The sequence below is a fragment of the Heloderma suspectum genome, chromosome 14 (genome assembly GCF_057233095.1).
Source record: "Heloderma suspectum isolate Gila_16-S chromosome 14, 16-S_ref, whole genome shotgun sequence".
NCBI classification, from domain to species: domain Eukaryota; kingdom Metazoa; phylum Chordata; class Lepidosauria; order Squamata; family Helodermatidae; genus Heloderma; species Heloderma suspectum.
The window spans coordinates 10,234,148-10,254,813 of NC_139471.1; the positions used below are offsets into that span (position 1 = coordinate 10,234,148).

Here is a 20,666-nt window from a genome sequence, read left to right on the forward strand (position 1 = left end):
TTTGATTTATTGCATTTATATCCTGCCTTTTTTCCTCCTTAAGGAACCCAAAGCGGCTTACATTATCCTCCTCCTCTCCATTTTATCCTCACAACAACAACCCTGTGAGGGAGATTGGGCTGAGAGTCTGCGACCGGCCCAAAGTCACCCAGGGAGCTTCCATGGCCGAGTGGGGACTAGAACCCGGATCTCCCGGCTCCCAGTCCAACACTCTCACCACTACACCACACTGTCTCTGTTGCCCCCAGGGTTGTTTTCCTTAGCGGGTGGCACACCTTCCCCCTCTCAGAAGAGAACCAAGAGCAAGCTAGTGTATTTGGATTTTATAAGCGTTTCTCTTACATTCTAGAAACTGTCAAAGACGCGCGCACACACACCGCTCTCTTCACCAAGGAGGAAAAGGGGGGCCTTAACTTCTTGGGAGAAAAAAGTTTCTCACAGCAAAGAAGAACAGTCTTATCAGAAGGAAAGCATGAAATGTACAGGACAGCCGCTGAGCCTTATCTGCTTGGTGTTCGTAGCAAGAAGAATGAACCTTCAGTATATTTGCCCTGCTGTCATGACCAGCCTCAATACTTTGGGCATGCCTCATGCTACATTTGCTGGGCTATTGACTTCAGTGATGGAAGGTGCTCTTATTGGCATATTTTCATCTACACATTCAGTCAGCGTTATAGCCGTCCCCTCAGCTAATGGCATCAAGGAATGTTAACCAACTCTAACTTCATAATAGTTGCCAAGTACTCTGCTAAATAAATATACATATGCTACTGGACACTGCATATGACTCTGTGAAAAGTTCACACTTCACTCTTCCACAAAAACAGGCTGACTCCTATTACAAGATCCATTCGTCTTTAGGGCTGTGCATTTCTTTCGGGACGAGTGGAACCGAAGGCCCATTCGGTTTAATTTGCAATTGCCCCACAAACAAACAGGCACAAATTGAAGTCCCCATTCAGGATTCCCATTCATAGCATTAGGGGTGGGGAGGGGAACTTCTTATCTCCAGGAATGGCAGGTGCAGACCTCAGCCGCTGCTCTTGACAGCTGCCATTTTGTTTTTCTCTGAATTTATTTATTTATTTGTGTAAGCATCGAAACAAATGCAAATGAAAGGAATGCAAAACAAGCTAGGCTGTCAGCAATGAAAACAAGTGGAATTCCAAAGCAACCCCCCCTCCCCGCACACTCCTATGAATTATATGAGCATGAATTGAGTAATTGGTTGCATCTGCATATGAATTAGATAATTCTGAAAGGCGGACAGGCATGCTCCTCTGCTTTTAGATGATGTATATATGTGTCACATCAGGTATCAATATGTTTTCCCCTACAGGACAAATAGCAGCGTTGGGGTAAAGGAGATTTTAATCAGGAAAATGGCGAGCAGAAGGGTTAAAATCCCCTTTCCTAGCATCGTAGCCCCAATCTCAATTCGGGATGTCCGTTGCTGGGACATCCGGTTCTTTTTTTTATTCAACCAAGTTCTGCAGTGTGCATGACTCAATTTGTGTTTGCGAGCCAAGCTATGGGCTTTCCTCTGAACTCCGGGAACTTATTTTTGTGTGTTTTCCCCCACAGGTTCAGCAATTTGCATATGTTTTGAGCTATTTGCACAAATTGCACAAATCACAGCTGAATTTGCACAAATTATGGCCAAATTTGTGCAAATTGTGCAGAAATTTGTGCAATTTGCGGAGCCTGCAAACAAAATGTGCAAAAAAGCCTAGCGTGGGAAGAAAAAAATAAAACAACTCAATGAGAACTGAGCCTGCTCCGTGGCCACAAAAAACTGGTCAGGGGAGGGGAAAGGAATATGTAATGGAGTCTCCAGGGAAAGGGCATGGCTGGCTACACTGCTCCATTTTGTTGCAAGTTCCACTTGTCTAGTATTGCTACATACTAATGTTCTTCTTTTGAACACTCAGTGATGGAATGTTCTTTTTGATTCAGTGTTCTTTTGTAGTTTAAAAAAAATATTTTAGGGTGCAATCCTATGGCTGGCTGGGGAATGCTGGGAGTTGTAGGCCTTTTTTATCCAAACATGCATAGGATGGTACCCTTAAAAAGTTATCCTTCATCAAACCAATATGTAGGCATGACAAGTCACTCCAAACCACAATAAATGACCAGCAATTGCATATCCAGTTTATTAAAAAAAGAGGAAAATTCATAAACAGATTTTGAAATGTGAAACATTTCAGCATAAAATGCCAGCTACAGTCACTTCTTTTAAAAAAAAATCTGCTGCCCAGTTAAATGGGAATATCAGGACTTTTTTACTTAGTTGATCTAACCAGCTAATCAACTGATATTGCAGCCCGAATATACTCCTGGATTCTATTTCTTTATGTACATTTGCCTTTCCATTGAAGTCCATCCGAACGTTATATATCTTAAACAATGTCCCTTTCAACTGAATATGCAAAACTTGCAGTCAATTCTTTGAACTGGATTAGAAGGATCCCTTAGAATAAAAAATAAAAAAACCTGGTTAGCAAGAGAACAGACACGCTTGGCTTTTGATGGAGTTGTTGTGATCTTTTAATTGGCCCACTCTTTTAACCCAAGCCACCATGGCGAGCAGCTGGTGAGGATAAACGGACTCTTCTCCTTCCATCACACCTAGCCCTGGGCAGGTTGTGGTGCTTGTTATGTTACGGTGGCAGCTTGGAAGGGTCTTGGATTACCTTTGTTTGGCGTGATTAATGTGGATACTTAATGCTTGGTGCTTCTGGCAATGGCAAAGGCTTTGAAAGTCTCCCTACATAATGCAAGAGTTGATTCTAAGAGTTGGGTTTTGGGGGGGGGGGTAGGGAAGCTCTAGTGCATTGCTCTCCAGTGTGGTGAGTCAGGATCCACGACAGCGTTACAAGCTGCCCTAAGGTGCATCGCAACAGCAGTGCCACCACCCCTACAAAAATATGGGGGGAAATTAAGAAGTGGATCCCCCAAATGCATGTTTGGCCCAAAGTGGTTACTCGGTCTGAAAAGGTTGATGGTTACTGCTCTAGAAACAACGTGGCATATTCTGGTTAAACCATTCTGCAAGTGAGCAGTTCTGACCTCTGGCAAGAGTAATCTGTCCATCCCCTAGCAGCCCACTGGGTGGGAGGAAGAAACAGAGAGAGAGAGAGAGAGATGGGAGAGTGTTGTGTTCCACCACTTTCCTGTGGAAGTTCAGGTTAGCAAGGGAGCTGTCCAGCATGGAGCACAGGAAGATGTTGTTTCAGCAATGGCTAGGCTCCAACTGAGCAGCTTTGTAGGTGATGCTGCTGCCCTCCCTAGCCCAGCTTGTCATTATGGCCCTGATCCAGAGCATGCATCCTCCTCTACAGTAAGGCTCCTAGATATTTGACATGCTTCCATCTGGAGACGCTGCTGTCTTTGCTGCTGGAGTCCTGGAGGTGATCCTGATAGGTCCGGAACTGGGGAATGGGACCAGTTGGGGCACTTTGTCTCTTCCAACAGGGTGGCCTCCTCAAGTGGGGCATCATCCCAGGTGGTGGTCTCAGAAGAATTATTGGCATCCCCTTGACTTCTGCGAGCACTAGGGCCAGCAAGAGGTTCCTCCTCCTCTTCCTCCTCCTGAAGTCTCATCCAGTTCTGGGGTGGTCCTACCAGGAGGTTGTTTGTGTTACCTCCTGTGTGAACAGAATACTGGACCAGATGGACCTTGATCCATCAGGACTCTTCTTATATTCTCATGTGCCTCAGTTCAAGCCCTTGCTCTAGCATGCCAGGTGTGAATTCAAGCAGGACTGGTGGAGAGTGCTGGTTGGGGATCATGGGAGTTGTATTCCACACACATATGGAGGCTGCCAGGTTGGGGAAGCCTGCTCTATGTCCTACATTTGAACCCACTCAAGTCACTGGGCTCAGCCTCATTCCCACCCAGGTCACTAGTTCAAGTCCTGCCAGGTGTGGGCCTGAGTTTTGACTCCAAGCCATATGCATGTCCATCATCTCTCCCCAAAGATATTGCAGGGATGCCACCTTCCTGGCAATCTCATTCTGATGCCCCTTCCTTCCCAGTGTTAAGAGGCCAGCCCAATACCACGTCAGATCGTCTTAGAGTTGCCTGTTGCTAACTGGGCATGAGAGTACCTTTAGAGCAGGGGTGCACAACGTGCAGCCCAGGGGACGCATATGGCCCCACAAGGCCTTAATCGCGGCCACCAAGAGTGTCCTGACCCCTCTGCTGCCAAATTACCTCCCCCAGCCACAGGAATGATGTTGGAGCATGATTCCGCTGAACTGAAACTCTCTCTCTCTCTGTTTCCCCCTCCTCCAACCAATTCCCTCCCCACCCCCCACCCCCACAGATCATTGCACCTTGGAGGATGCCAGAATTCTACAGCCGCTTTCGAGGTCGGAGCGACCTAATGGAATATGCCAAGGTACAAGAATTCCTCTCCCCCACCCCCCAAGTATCATCTCTGTCTCTTGTTCCATGACTTTTGAATGTGGGTCCCAACCATAGCTGTTAGAGACCCCTAACTGCCTCCTATCTGATAATCTGTGTGATTAAAGGTCTGATTCTAGAGGTAAGCAGAATTTGTTCCCCCAAATTCTTCTCAACAAATTATCCAACATCCCAATTTTATTTATCTATTTATTGTTGATTTATTACAATTATGTATATGCTGCCTTTCAGGATACAAATCCTACCAAGGAGGCTTACAAGTAATATCAAGAACAATAACGTCACAATAAACCATAGTAAGACATTAAAAAATAAGAATAAATCAATCATTAGGACCCTTCCCAAAGGGCAGTTAGAAGATGGCCCTGGGGGCAGGTAAAACTCCTCCCGGAGCAGGAGTAAATGTCTGCTGTAGGGATGTATGAGAATTTCGTTTCAGTTTGCAGATCTTTCAAAAATGCCCTGTTTGCAACCCTGAATGCGAAAGAATGTTCTCCAGAAATGTTTGCAAATTCCCGAACCTGTGTTCGCATCTGCAAAATCTGCACTAGGAAACTGTGCAACTTTTGAAATGAAAACTGTGCAAAATGAGCAATGTTTCCCATTCAAAGGATCCGAAAAACAGGTCACAAAGAAGAACGGGAGTGAGCTGAACCAAGCTTTGAAGTAAAGCCTGGAGAATTTCAGTGAGCTGGAGCATCCCTGGTTCTTCCATCCTTAGTCTGATGTTTTCCGCATCTCCCTCCCTCTCCTAAAATTCTTCCCATGGGGCAGTTGACGGTGGATGGCCTAGGGGCGAGAGCAGTGGAATCTGGTGGCTCCGATGTTGGTGGGGCGGCGAATCCTCTATGGGTTTCAGTCCAAACCAGTCAGAACTCTAGAGGAGGTTCGCACCTTGGATCGCTCGTTTAGAATTCTGACTGGTTCTGACCGAAACCCGGAGCGGGTTCACAGCCCCACTGACATCGGAGCCACCAGCCTCCACTGGGAGGGAGGTGGGTGGAGTTCTGCTGGCACAGGCCCAGACGTCTTCTCCATTGCCTCTCTCCCTCTCTCTCCTGGGATATAATAAAATTTCAGAACATGTACTTAATATTTGCTCCCATTTATTTAATATCAACAGTATTTGACAGCTCAGGGTTCAGAACCTGACAGCATTCCATAGCCGACATTCAAGAGTATATGCAGTGTGGCTTGTTTTGGAAGGGGGAACCCCATCTGCAGCCTCTTCACCCGCAGACGTGAGAGGATGAGGTCGTGGAATCCTGAGGCAGTGAAGCAGATGGTGTTGCTTTAGGCGGCACACGGGATAGCATTCGAAAACGGCATCTCGCATGGAAGTAAAAAGCAAGCCTCCCTGCATGTAGAAGAAACGAGCACATCACAGAGAAAGGTTGTGGGACAAATTGCTCCTTATGTACTACTTTTCTACTTGTAGGGCAGGGTTGCAAAAAACCCTGTGCCCCCCACAAGCCTCGTCTGGCGGCCCCCAGGCCCTGAATATCACCCACCACCCAAAAAAAAGGAGATAGAAAAAGGGGGAGGAGAAAAAAATGCTTGAGGAAGAGACTCTATCATCCCTCACAATAGAAACCTTATTGCTAGGGTGTCCTAGAAGGCTTCCTGCCACCGTCCTAGGATGCTTGGGGGACATTCTAGGAAGGAGGCTTCCATGGCAGAGACCGTAGAGCCTGTTCCTAGAGTGTTTTTTTTCCCCTTTTATTTTTGGGCGATCGGGTTGCAGGGGAGGGGTTCAGCACTTGAATGCTGTGACATGGAACAGGCGGTGATACTGCGAGACCAAGATCTGTTGCTGTTGGGGTGTGTTTGGGGTGTGTATGAGTGGCGCATGTGAATGCATGCGTGTGTGCATACGTGTGTGCATGCATGTGCGCACATGTCTGCCCCCCCCAGCTGATGCCTGATGTGGCCCTCGGGGCTGAAGAAGCTGTGCAGCCCTGTTGTAGGGGATCATTAAAAAGTGTGATTCTCTCACCTACACCATGAAGTGGTATAGTTCATTCTACCACTGCAGGACTCTACCACCTCATTCTGCTGCATATGTAGAGCAGGCGTCAGTCGCCATTAGGGCAAGGACCTGGTTTCCGCTGACAGTGATTGGAAGTCCACGGGTGAGGTGTTGTGCTCCAGATCTCTGCCCGGGTGGTGGGGTGGCGGTGCATAGAAGCCCAGAATCAAACGTGAACACAGTTGTTTAAATAGAGTGCCCTTCTGACCCTTAATAAATTAGTGCACTCTGGATGTGTCCCGAGGGATGGACCTGATCTCTCCAGCCTGCTTGAACCCCACCCCCGCTCCGTCCCCCCTCTCCTCTCTGCCATCGCAACGTGTTATTTTTCTTCTTTCTTTGCAACGAACCTTTAATTTTCTAACCTTAAAGGGCACTTCGGATTTTAGCTTAGCACAATCTTGCCTGCTCTTTACAGTGTCAATTACAGCCACCCCCACAGGAGGTTTCCGCTCTGTCATTTTTGGGAGGCGTGAGGATATTTCCACACACACACACACACACACACACACACACTTCTTTCTTTTTTCTTCTTTTTAAAAATGGCATGTAATTACCTGGATGTTAATTGTAATCAGCTAAAGGGAGAAACTTGTCCCACCTCTGTGGCTTTTATGATAGACAAAAGTAAATGCACTTTCTCTTTGATTTCCTTCCTCCCCCCTTCTTTTTCCTTTTTTTTTTTGGTTGAAGAGCAAGTTGCAATAACACATATTAGAAGTTTTGCATCAGGTCTCTTCAGTACTCACCAGGGGACCTTTCTTTTTCAATGACTTTACGGAAATGCTTGACAACTGGGCTCAATCAATCAAAAAGAAAAGAGCAGTTCTGTGTATAAACCAGAAAATTGCTTGAGATTCCCCCCCCCCCGCAACCCCACTTCTTTTTTAAATACTAAAAAAAAGCTGCTGTCTAAAGCAGATAGTGCTGAGGCGCTGAGGCGGAGGCAGCGTACCGTGTGTGCTAAGAACAGAGAAGGCCCTTTTTATTTTATTTTTTAAATAAAGAACCTCAAACGCTTGCTTTCTGAGGCTTGTGTTTTGCCATCTGTTATTTATTACTAGGAGGAGAATTTACAAGAGTCTTCCATATGTTGTCAAACAAATTGTCAAATAGGCAAGTTATTAAGGTCGCTCTGTGTGTGTATGTTCATTATTGTTATTTGGAAATCTGAGTGTGTCTCTTCCATTTTATTATTTTCCCCTGAAAAATAGGCCACAACTATAGAATAGGCTGGGGGCCTCATTAAAGCAATTAAGGTGGACTAAAGAGGTGTTTGAGAGACTCCTCTAAGAACTGGCTGTGAATGTATTGGGGGAGCAAGGTTTGTTTGATGGAAGAAGAAACGTTTCTGTCTGTCCATGCACCATCATAAGGTGGTTCTCGAATTCTTTGGTGGAGCAGAGAGCATTACAGGCCCTGTCCTCCAGTTGAGATGAGTGAGAATTTCATTTCTGTTCATTTTGATAAGAACGTGCCAAAATTAGCCAAGTTCTCCGAATTCAGGACAAAAAGCACTTGAGAGGTAAAATTTTCCATTGTGGGAGAAAGCAAAACTGATAGATTTGTCCACCCAGGCCCAAGGTTTGGAGTGCTTAGCCCTTACGTCTGCAGTCCTATGCTCATTTACCTGAGAGTAAGCATCAGTGAAGGCAATTGGTCTTATTTTATTTCTTATTATTTATTTCATTTATTTCATGTCTATACCTCCCAATAGCTGAAGCTCTCTGGGCAGTTCACAAAAATTAAAAACATGCACAGGACTGCACTGTAAAAATCTGGCTTTAAATCCCTGTGTATTCAACCACGTTAGTGCTGAATTAGGGTGGCCACCTCTTTTTTCCAGACAGGTTCCTCATCCTTGAAAGTTGCAGGGACAAGCTTTTCCTTTCCAGCCTGGAAATAGGTGTTCCTATTGAATTTGGCCAATGCAAATGGATGAGAATGTCTTTTTAGTTCAGTTTTGATCAGGATTTACCAAAATTTGCTAAGTTCATCATGTTCAAGACAGAAAAAACTCAAGATTTAAAAATTCTGAACATGGAAGAAAGCAAAACTGACAGATCCACACACAGGCACAGATCCATCCAAACGGATGGATCCATCCACGCACACAGATATCCATTTTTTTTCTATATCAAACAGATTTTCCCCACTGTTTTCTATTGCTTTGAGCTGGATCCGGGGGATGCCAAAAGTCGTCCCCAGTGGCTTGATCAATATTGCCAGGATTAAAGTTGTAAATGTTTTAGTGTGGCTGTGGGCATATATTAGATGTAGCCCATGGCAAGTAATATACCTGCCCCCCTCCCCCCCTCCCCGCTCACTCTACACCAGTGCCTGATAGCTTGGGAACTGTTTTCTAAAAGGATAGTTGCACATTATTTATTTAGAACATTTTTATTGCAGGAGTTCAGTGTGGCTAAGATGGGTTAAGCTGAAAGGTAGTGACCAGGGTCACCCACAGAGATCTCTGTCTGAGTTTGGATTTGAACGCAGGTCTCCTCTGTCCTACTCTGAAACTCTGACCACCAGCATCAAGGGCAGGCATGATGGGGCACCGGCAAAGATCCCACACCCCAGCAGGGGCCCACTGGCAAGAGCGCCCCGGACTTGCTCCTCCTCTTCCCCATTCCCCATTCCCTCTCACGGAAGGCAAATCCTGGATCTAACCCATTATTTCTGAATGTACATCTATACAGATTAGCAACGGCACATTTAATTCAAATCTGTGCCCACTTTGCCCTCTTTTTCTGGTGATGCAGAGGAACTGTGGTTTGGAGGAGAACATCCTTCTGGGCTGTGATGTACCCTAGGCTCTGAACTGTCGGCCCTCTTGGACAGGAACGGCTATGAAGGGACTTCTAACTGGGGCTGCGACTTTGACACACAACGCTGTTCCTGGCTCTGGTGCATTTCGGGGTGTTCATCGGCTCTGATTCCCCCCACCTCCCCTAACATCTCCTGGCTCCCCAATCCTAGTTCCCCTCTGACTGTTCTGGCAGACTTAGGGTGCAGTTCTATGCATGTTTGACAGAAAAAAAGTCCTAAAACTCCCAGCATTCCCCAGCAGAACTGCACTTTTAAAAAACCTCCAACTGTACCAATTTACCTGGGAGGGTCCCTGGGAAGTTTTGGTCCTTGTCCTACGGGAGGGGCCATGGCTCAGTGGCAGAGCCCCTGCTCTGCATGCAGAAGGTCCAGGTTCGATCCCCGACATCTCCAGGTAGGGCTGCAAAAACTGCTGCCAGTCAGCGTCGACGCTACTGGGCTAGATGGACCAAGGGTCTGAGTCAGTATAAGGCAGCCTCCCATGTTCCCCGTTAAAACACTGGGTTGGATCCAGACTTAGTCTTGCTCAGAGAAGACTCACCAAAATCAATGGGAGTTAGGTTAGTCATGTTGATTAACTTGTCCCACTGATTTCAATGGGTGTTCTCCAAGTATGACTAACTCTGGAACCAACACACTGTTTCTCTCTGTTTTTCGGAGTCCTTGGGGATGCCTTTAAAAATGTTGTCAGTATGCTCACAACATGCATTCCCAGGCCAGCCAGGGGGAATGCTGGAAGTTGTAGGATTTTTTTTTTCTGTCCAAACATGCATAGGATTGCACCCTTGTTCGTTGACTAGAACTCTCCCAGGTGCAGCCCTTCGTGTATTCCTCTCAGGGCTAGCGTCTCTCTGGTGCGCCTAAGGCCCACACCCCAGCAGGGACCAACTCACCAGAGCCCCCTCGACTTGCTCCTTCACTTCACCACTGCAACCGGCTTGCTGTCCTGCCTCTCACTCCGGCCCAGACAACGGGACTGGTGGGAAGGAGGAGCAGGAGATGCCATGGCCAGCTTGCTCACTGGACCTCTGCCTGTCACATTTCATTATAATGCTGTATTATAATGTTTATAATGCTGTAGTTTTTGTAATTTTTAAAAAATGAACTGCGGTGAACTGCCCAGAGCGCCCTCGGCTATTGGATGGTATAGAAATGAAATTATTATTGTTATTATTATTAATGATAATAATCTGAACACATTACAATGCTTTATGCATTTACTTTGGGGTAAAACTGCCTTGGAGCCATTCATTTTAATAACAACAACAACATAAATGGATGACTTCAAGGCAGTTTTACCCCAAAGTAAATGCATAAAGCACCGTAATATGTTCACAGGCTACTGTGTGTCTATGCAGCCTCTGGGGTGGGCCTAAGGAGAGGACGCTGCGGCCATAAAGGCAGAATTAGCCTCCATGGTCTGCCCTCCGCTTCTTACGGGAGCCCATTCAGTATAAACAAAGAGGAAGTTTAATTGACCAACGAGCTCTTGAAAGCTAATGGAGCAGTGAGGAGCAGCATGGCCGCTGGAGTGTGAACAGGGCCCCCTCCCTTTCACGGGCTGTCGAGTGGGGACAACTGTGTGCTCGCTCTTGTTCCGATGGATGAAAAGAGCAGGCTGCAGGGAGACTTCTCACGAGCCTAAAGACAAAAAACAGCAATGCGACAGCACAAGCGGCTGGGATTTTCCCCCCTGCCCTGCTCCATCCAGGCTAAAAAGTGGGAAGTTTATGTTATCAGAGTTTTAGGGTGCTTCCAGACAGAGGGCAAGTAGGTCTACCTATCCGAAGACATTGCATAGCTATTACTTACTTCATTTATTCATTTAAGGTGGCATCCTATGCATGTTTGGACAGGAAAAAAAAGTCCTACAACTCCCAGCATTCCCAGGCCAGCCATGGGAATGCTGGAAGTTGTAGGATTTTTTTTTTTCTGTCCAAACATGCATAGGATTGCACCCTTGTTCACTGAACGATATTTATGAATCGGTTATATTAAAGATATTTCTAAGAGATGTACAAATACTAAGTCTTTGTACCGAAGACAAGATTACCTTCTTGGGAATCCTTGTTGGAAAAGGAATGTTTTCAGTAGGTGCTGAAAACCCATAAGGATTGGGGCCTGCCTAATTTGTACTGGGAGGCAGTTGCAGAGAGTTCCAGAGAGTGGAACTCTGTCTAGAGGCCCTATTTTGAGCCATGAAGGATTGAACCTTCAAAATCTGGGGTACCAGCAGAAGGGTAACACCTGATGGGTGCAGCAAGCCACCAGGGCAGTAGGCAGTCAGGCATTTTCTTAATCTCTCTTAAGCTATTTAAGCGTTTCCTCCTTTAACAGATTTTTGGGTGGTAGGAAAAAAGGTGGAAGGAGAGGTGAGAAAAAACACGAGGGTTTCAACTGGAACACTATCTGCAGGTCTGGATCCCCCCAGTAAAATTCCGTGAATGAGGCAAGGCAATTGCACAATAAATGCCTCGTCTGGACATTTCGGAGAGCACGCCCATGAAAAAGGTTGTCCAGAAGGATCAGAGCTTTCTGGAAGGGTTGTTTTCTGATTTGTACAGTAGCAGGGCCTTTTTACCCATGAGATTTAAAATGGATTGTTTCAATATTGATGCAAAATCTGCCCTGGGCAGAATGCTCATTTGAATCATAGAGTCATAGAATAGTAGGGTTGGAAGGGGCCTACAAGGCCATCGAGTCCAACCCCCTGCTCAATGCCGGAATTTAAGTCAGAGCATCCCTGACGGATGGCTGTCCAGCTTCATCTTGAATGCCTCCAATGTGGGAGAGCCCACCACCTCCCTAGGGAATCAGTTCCATTGTCGTATTGCTCTAACAGTCAGGAGGTTTTTCCTGATGTTCAGCCGAAATCTGGCTTCCTGTCACTTCAGCCCATTATTCCGTGTCCTGCACTCTGGGATGATCGATAAATGTCTCCCCACTCCTCCATTTGAACGATGAATGTCTCCCTACTCCTTCATTTTCTCATCTGTAAGAATGTCTGATGCTAAACCCACACAGCTAATCCACAAAACAGGAGGCATTGCAAGCAAGATCTTCTGAAGAATTTTTTAGGCATTAGATCAGGGATAGGCAGAAGGTTGATATCCAGATCTTTTGGACTTCAACTCCCAGAAGCCTTGCCAGTGCAGCCAACGTTGAAGTTCAACACATCTGGAGGTCTACCCCCTGCCCATCTCTGCATCATAGGGCCTGGGCCATGAGAACAAAAATTCCACTTGGTATCGAAAAAGATATTGTAGAGCTGGAAAAAGTGCAGAAAAGGGCAACTAAAATGATCAAGGGAGGGGAGGTTACAACAGCTGGGATTGTTTAACTTGGAAAAAAGGAGGGTAAGGGGAGACATGATAGAAGTCTACAATATCATGCCTGGTATGGAGAACGTGGATAAGGAGACATTTTTCTCCCTCTCTCAAAATACTAGAATTCAACGGGGTCCTCCCATGAAGCTGATGGGTGGGAGATTCAGGAGAGATAAAAGGAAGGGCTTCTTCACACAGTGCATAGTTGGAATTTTCTACCACAAGATGTAGTGATGGCCACCAATTTGGATGGTTTTAAGAGGAGATTAGCTAAATAACTGGAGGAGAAGGCTATCAGTGGCTTCTAGTCCTGATGGCTATGTGCTTCCTCCAGAACCAGAGGCAGTGAGCCTATGTACACCAGTTGCTGGGGAACATGGGTGGGGTGCTGCTGTTGAACCTGTGTCTTGTTTGTGGGTTCCTGGTCGACAGCTGGTTGGCCACTGTGTGAACAGAATGCTGGACTGGATGGAGCCTTGGTCTGATCACGCATGACTCTTCTTACATTCTTATGAAAATTTGGGGTGGGTTAGGGTATTTTAGAAAATGTTTTTATGGTAGAATTTTATTGTTTTAAACTGTTTTATTGTATGTTGTACATCGCCCAGAGTGGCTGGGTGACCAGCCAGATGGGCGATTAATAAATTTAATAATAAATAAAATAAATAATAATGAAAATAAAGACGCTGCCAGGCAAAGGTCTCTGGGAAGGTAGTTCCATCAATTGGGTGCTACAGCTGAAAACACCCTGTCTCTGATCAAAACCTGACTTGGAGGAGGAACAAAAGAGCAGGGTTTCAGAGGCCAGGAGAATAAATGTATACTAGCTGGTTTAATATATTTGTCTCATGCATGTCTTAGATTTCTGATTCTTTCTGGTCTGTGGTCCCTTTTGGGTGTGTTTTGCTTTCGGCAGCAGCCGGGCACCTCTGTATTATCTCATTCTGATCCGAGTCCCTGGGTGAACTTTGCAAACACGTACAGACACAGAAGTCCAACTCTAGGAATGGAATTTTCTGAGTGTACATCCCTCAAACGTTTGAAAACCAGCTCTGTTTTGGAGGTGGGGGGAAATTATTGTCCCCCTTTTAGAATCTGCAGTAAACACATCTTAGTGATGGAAAACGAATCCATCAGAGACCTGGATTTCTTTGCCAGCCCCAAACCTCCCCTCGACTGCCCTCTTGCTTGTCAGGCTGAGAACCATGTCATTGTGACATCGCCTGCTAATTCCATGCCGGCCCGTTTAGCCACCCAGTTTTCACAGACCATTTCACCCACAGAAATGTCTCCGGCTAATTAAGTGAGTGGGGTGACCCTGTAACAGAGCTGAGGTTTATGACTGTCTCTGCTGTGTGTGTGCGTGTGTGAGTAAGAGAAAGAGAGAGAAGAGGGCAAGAATAGAGAAGTAAACTTGCAAAAGGCCTGCAAAAGGCAGGTAGGAATGACTTTTGTGAAACTTTTGTGGTTAAAAAAAAAATGGGGACGAGACCTTATTCCAAACGTGTTCCAGTGGCGATGAAGGGTCCTTGAGGAATTTGATATTTGTGGGTTGTGGTACAAGCTGATCTTATCTGCACCTTTTGGAGCAGCTTTCCCCAATCTGGTGCCCTCCAGATGCTGGCTGGGGCAGCTGGGAATTGTAGTCCAACCTGTCTGGAGGTTGGAGAAAGCTGTTCCAGACTAACGTGCTGAGTGGTAGGCAGCTATCTAATCGGATTTTGAACTTCTCCTGATACTGCGGTACAGCTCTTGGCTAAAAAGAAGAAGTAGAGTATCAAAAGACATTTAAATGCATGTTTCGAGAGAAAATAGATTTTAAAATATGCATTTAAATGAGGACTGGGCAGAAACAGAAATTCAAATGAAAATTGATCCAGCAAGTCCTGGAGAAAGGGTTTAGTGAAATGGACCTGCCCCCAGCTTTGTTTCCCTGAATCATTTTGCTGATTCTTCAGCATGTTTACTTGGGAGTAGGTCCTAGTGAGGCTTACTTCTTATTAGACATCCAGTGCAACAGGATTGCACTGTTATGCTGTGGTTCCTACACCCCCGCCCTGACCAGTGGCATGGGATACCTTTTAAACCTTTGGGTCTGCTTTCAGATCTTTGGGCCAGTCACAGACTCTCAGCCTAACCTACCTCACAGGGTTGTTGTTGTGAGGATAAAATGGAGAGGAGGAGGAGAATATAAGCTGCCTTGGGTTCCTTGCAAGAGGGAAAAAAGGTGGGCTATAAATGCAATAAATAAATAAATATGTGCGAGGCTCTCTCGTTTTTTAAAAAGCAAGACATCCAAATGTAAGAAATGTTTTGCGGAGTAGCTCAGGTTTCAAAATAGCACCGTGGCTTTGTATTTTTAACAAGCCGCCTTCCCTCGCTGTCCTTTCTTTGGAGGGACATTTTACGAAGTGAGGGATTTTTTCTTCAGTCTAGCAGTGCCGGTGCTGGTGCGTTTTTCTGAAAAGGTCCAACTCGCTGTCCGCCATAATGGAAGAGGCAGGGAGGAGGCAGCCATTTTTTAAAAAATGTTGTCAGAGCTTGCTTTTTCACTGGCTCAAAAAGACTGCGCAGAAGCAGGGAAACTGGCAAAGGCCCGCTGGTCAGGGGGGAAAGGGGAGGGCGAGGGGAAAGTGGGCGTGGCCTTCTGGGAAGCCAAAGAGGGTTGGATTTGGCCCCCAGGCCTAAGGTTCTACACCCCTGCCTTAGATGAGCCTATGGGCTGATGCTGTAGGATTTGGCCCCCAGGCCTAAGGTTCTACACCCCTGCCTTAGATGAGCCTATGGGCTGATGCTGTAGGATTTGGCCCCCAGGCCTAAGGTTCTACACCCCTGCCTTAGATGAGCCTATGGGCTGATGCTGTAGGATTCTTGGGACATTGGAGGCTGCCTTATACTGAGTCCGACCACTGACTCAGTGTCTGTACTCACTGGCTGCCGCTCCCCAGTGTTCCAGACAGGAATCTTTGGCAATGCTTAGTACTGAGCCTGGCATGTTTTGCATGCAAAGCCTGCACTTTCAGCCACAGGTAAGCTCATGAAAAGGAGAAACTACCACCCATGGAACGTGCTGTGGGTTAAATCACACGTCCTGTTCGGGTTGCTGGCCATTAGGCTGATGGGTTGCTGAGAGTCTGGGATGTCCGGCTGATGTTTCATCCGTGGGAGCCAATGACTGGAGAAGTTCTCCTGATAGCTGGACATCTCCCCACAGCTTTTGGAATGCAATATCCAGCAGGGTGTGAGAAAGGGACTCCCATGGAGCTAGTAAGAGGAGGGAGGGAAAGCTGCTGAAGCTCACGTCTGGGAATGCACACAGCCCCACGTGATCCAAGAATTGCCCTCCAGCCCACCTCCCCTAGACATGGTCTGTTTCAGGTGGGGGACCTTGTTTTTGATGAGGGGCCATTCCTTTGGGGGTAATATGGTGAGGGCTGCATGCCACCCAAGGCCAACAACAGGTGGATCCAGATGGTTGCTTCCTAGGCAAATCAAGAGGCAGGTTGCACTCTTTGCCTGCCACAGCAAAGGCACTTGGTTCTGACACTGTCCTGCTGTGTTTCTCAGGTTTAATTCTGTGTTTTCTTTCCTGCTTCTTTTTTTGCAGAAACATGGCATTCCTATACCAGTGACCCCCTCCAATCCTTGGAGCATGGATGAAAACCTCATGCATATTAGGTGAGGAGTTTATGTTTATCTACTCCAGAATTCCATTTCCAGCCATTAAGAACATAAGAAGACACATGCTGGATAAGACCAAAGGTCCATCTAGTCCAGCACTCTGTTCACACAGTGGCCAACCAGCCCACAGGAAACCCACAAGCAGGACAGGAGTGCAACAGCACCCTCCCACCCATGTTCCCCAACAACTGGTGTACATACATAGGCATAGTGCCTCTGATAATGGAGGTAGCATAGAGCCATCAGGACTAGAAGCCATTGATAGCCTTCTCCTCTAGGAATTTCTACAACCCCCCTTTTAAAGCCACCCAAATTGATGGCCATCTTGTGGAAGCAAATCCCATAGTTTAGCTAAGCGCTGTATGAAGAAGTCCTTTCGTTTATCTGTCTTTATCTCCCACCAATCAGCTTTATGGGATGACTTCTCATGGAAGGCACCAGGCTGGGGAAAGCTATGCTCTTAGTAGCTTTGAGTTCCACCAGTGGAAGAAAAGTGGGATAGAAAACATTAAAAATAAATGAACAAACACATAAATAAATCGGTTAATTATGAGGGTGAGCCATAGTTCAATGGTAGAACACCTTTCTTTCTTTCTTTCTTTCTTTCTTTCTTTCTTTCTTTCTTTCTTTCTTTCTATTCTGCCCAATATCTGAAGCTCTCTGGGTGATTCACAACAATTCACAAGATAAAATGTGGCATAAGAACTTAAATATACAAAATTGAAGAACAATTTAAACAGCTAACAACAGTTTTGATAAAATACTAGGCCTGTTCAAACAGCTGGCACAGATGCCCTATCAGATGCCATTAAATGCCTGGAAGTAGAGGACAGTCTTAACCTGGCACTGAAAAGATGGCAGTGTTGGCACCAGGTGGACCTCACTGGGGAGCTCATAATTGGGGGGCCACCCCTGAGGAGGCCCTCTCCCTTGCTGCCACCTTCCGAGCCTCCCTCGGAGGAGGCACTCAGCGGAGGCCCTCAGATGTTGATCGTAGTGCCCAGGTAGGTTCAGGTTGGGAGAGGTATTGCGGTCCTGAGCCGTGTAAGGCTTTCTAAGTTAGAACCAGCACCTTGAATTGGGCTCAGAAACATACAGGCAGCCAATCCAAGTGGGCCAGAATTGATGTTATACTCTCAGAAATTCTAGTTCTGGCCATTAATGTGCTTTACAGGCTTTACATCCAGAATGTCCTGGTTTCAGTCCTTGGTATCCAAGAGTTTGCCAGTATCAGGGCTGAGAATGCTGTCTTCCTGGGACCCAGGGAAGCGGCTTACCAGTCAGAGTAAGCAAACTTGGTCTAGATGGACCAGTAAAAGACAGTTTCATATGAAACATTTGCCTAAATCAGGGGTGCAGAACCTGACATTTGGTAGTTTCCCTGCTTTTGCATGTTTCCCCCCAATTCTAAAAGGTTCGAATGCTTCTCTTGTAGCTTAGTTAGAGGCAGTAACAGCTTTAAGCTAATATATGCTGGTATCTTCACTCCACCCCTTTTGCCTTTGGCCCTGCCCACCATGGGAACGTGGCCCCCAAATGCTTCTCCAAATGGAATTCAACCCTTGGGCTGAAAGTGGTTCCGCAGCCAGGGCCTAAATGGACCTTCATGGCACTGAGAGACGTATCTGTCGACAGGGAGGGGACATAGCTCAGGGCGATAGAGCCCCTGCTTTGCATGCAGGGGGTCCCAAGTTCGATCTCCAGCTTCTCCAGTTAGGGCGAGGCCTGAAACCCTGGGGAGCCGCTGCTGCCAGTCAGTGTCGACAACACTGGGCTAGATGGGCCAAGGGTCTGGCTCAGTACAAGGCAGCTTCCTAAGTTCCTACTTGGTACCTGGTTTGCAATGGGTTGGCACGAGGATGCAAAACTTCGTTCAGGTGAGTCTCGCCTGAAGGGATCTTGGCTCAGGAAACTAGACAGTTCTTCAGTATGTGAGCAACTTTTTATAAAAGGGAGCTTCCAGTCATTTGGTCTCCCTCCTGCCGCCTGAAGCGGTTCCATAGCGGTGTCGATCCACATTGTGACAATGACACATTCACTGTCCTGGATGGCAGTACGGAACGCATGACGCAGGCAAGGAGGAAGGTAGAAACGAAGGGCTAAGGTTTTATACAGTTTTATACGCGGGACGCTTGCTGGTTGCTAATTCAGCTTTGTTGTGGTTGTTTTCTCCCACCCTTCGTCTCCCTCCTCCAAAGCTACGAGGCCGGGATCTTAGAGAACCCTAAGGTAAGCGATATTTAAGACAACAGCAGGGGATGCATTGGGAGGGGCCGTGGCTCAATGGTAGAGCGCCTGCTTTGCATGCAGAAGGTTCAGGTTCGATCCCCGGTGTCTCCAAGTAGGGATGGAAAAGAATCCTGCCTGAAGCCCTGGAGAGCCATAGCCATTGGAAGCAGCGGCACTTGTTTGTTTATTTATTTATTATTAACTTTATTAATCGCCCATCTGGCTGGTCACCCAGCCACTCTGGGCGATGGACAGCATATAATAAATCAGTTTAAAACAATAAAATTCTACAATAAAAACGTTTTCTAAAATACCCTAACCCACCCCAAATGCCTGCCTGAACAACCACGTTTTTAATGCACGGCGGAAGCTCCCCGCAGGCCGGGAGTTGCGCACCCCAGTTTTAAAGCTTTTTTGCTCCTTTATTTTTTCGCATAAACTGGGCACCTGCTTTTTTTGGTGGTGGTTGTGTTTTTTTTAAACGAGGGCACTGATCCAGGAATTTGCAGATCACTTTAACATCCTGCCCTCTTGGTGAGCAAAACCAACTTGGCCGGCAGGTTGGCCAGTTCAGACCCTTCAGCTGAAAAAACCCTGAAACTCGCTCATTTTCAAAGACTGGTGGTTCCTCCTTTACCTCCTCAGAGAGATTTTGGATAGTTGCCTCTTAGGGTTTAAAGCTTGGTTGTTTCTGGGATGCCTCCCACCCCCAGTCCCAGGGGAGAGGATGCTGGCTTGAAGCCATCAATGGGGGAGTCACTGCAGGAGAGGTTTAGGAACCCGGGCACAACAGATGCAAAATATGTCTCAACCCAGATTCCCACAAGACCTTTAGCTTGCCCATCTGAAGTGCGGGCTCCAGGTTTTTGGTGGGTCTTGTGCAAGAGCCCATTAAGGCCCCCTCCCTCGGTGAGTCGACCTTCCCACCACCATTGTCACCAGCTGCTCTCGCTCCTCATCGCCATCGTTGCTTGTTTGGCATGCAGAAAGTCAGGGAGCGAGGAGGCCACGGCATCTCCTGCTCCTCCTTCTCACCTCCTCCGTTGCCTCGGAGAGGCAGGTGAACAAGCAGGTTGCCATGGTGGAGAGGAGGAGCGACTCTGGGGGGTCCTGTCAGCGGGCCCCTGCTGGAGTGTGGGCCCTCGGCAGGTGCCCAACCATGCCTACCCTTGATGCTATCTTTTGACCAGAATTTCTGGTCACTAGAGCCTGTATTGATGTGCATCATGCTCTCTCACATGCACTCCTCAGCTGGGCCAAGCCACGTTGTACCTCTCCAGCCACTGCTATAGCTGTTCTTGTTCCAGAGCATCATGTGTGTTTCTCTCTGGTGAACCTGGGCACTGTTCTCGCTGCATCTTAATGGGGCCGAATGGTTTTGTTGCCTGCTGGTCCTTGTCTTTTCCACTTCATGCTCTGCTGGACTTGCCACGCTCAAGGGAGCTACTTAAACTATCCATCAGCACTAATTAGACAATCAGTTGCTGAGGCTGGGGGGAGGGGAGGAGGGAGGGACAGGAGAGGTGATGATGAGGGGAGAATGGAGTCAGGGAAAATGTTTCCTGCAGTTCCCATTAGGGACGTCCATCGCAAGGAAATCCAGTTCTTTTTTGGCTCAATGGATTTCCACAGCGCGTATGACTCAATTTGCATCTGCAAGCCAAGCTGTGGGCTTTTCCCTAAACTCTGGGAACACCTTTGTGTATTGGGCGGGGGGGAGGGAAGGCTGCACAAATTACTCAAATATGCACAAATTTGTTTGTGCACAAAATTGTGCACAAATTACTCAAATCTGACCATAATTTGCATGCCTTGCACAAATATGCCTGTAATTTGTGCAAATTGCTCAGAAATTTGAGAAAATTGCAGGACCTCTCCCCCCACATTGCCTGGAAAATCCGCGAATTTGCCTGACTTGCTGCAGACTGAGTTGGGTGCCACAGCAGGAACTAGAACAAAGGCTTAGGAGCATCATCTAGTCATCGGGATCTAAGGATGTCAGGGAAATCCATTCAGAGACCTGAACCTAGAAAAACTCATCGAACATTAGCCCCTGAATGGATTTCTCTGACATCCTTAGTTCCCGATGACTAGATGATCCTCCTAAGCCAGCAATTCTCAAGTTCAGTGCCATGACGGA

The 20,666-nt window shown here is 46.9% G+C and overlaps 1 protein-coding gene across 1 annotated transcript in view; it reads left to right on the forward strand.

Moving 5' to 3' along the window:
* The window catches only part of ASS1 (argininosuccinate synthase 1), a 115,850-nt gene that overhangs the window by 23,151 nt on the left and 72,033 nt on the right, over window positions 1-20,666 (forward strand). The window contains exons 6-8 of the mRNA XM_084821334.1: window positions 4,329-4,403; window positions 16,224-16,294; window positions 18,496-18,526. Coding sequence (XP_084677460.1) covers window positions 4,329-4,403; window positions 16,224-16,294; window positions 18,496-18,526 — 177 coding nt within the window. The remainder of the gene's footprint in view (window positions 1-4,328; window positions 4,404-16,223; window positions 16,295-18,495; window positions 18,527-20,666) is intronic.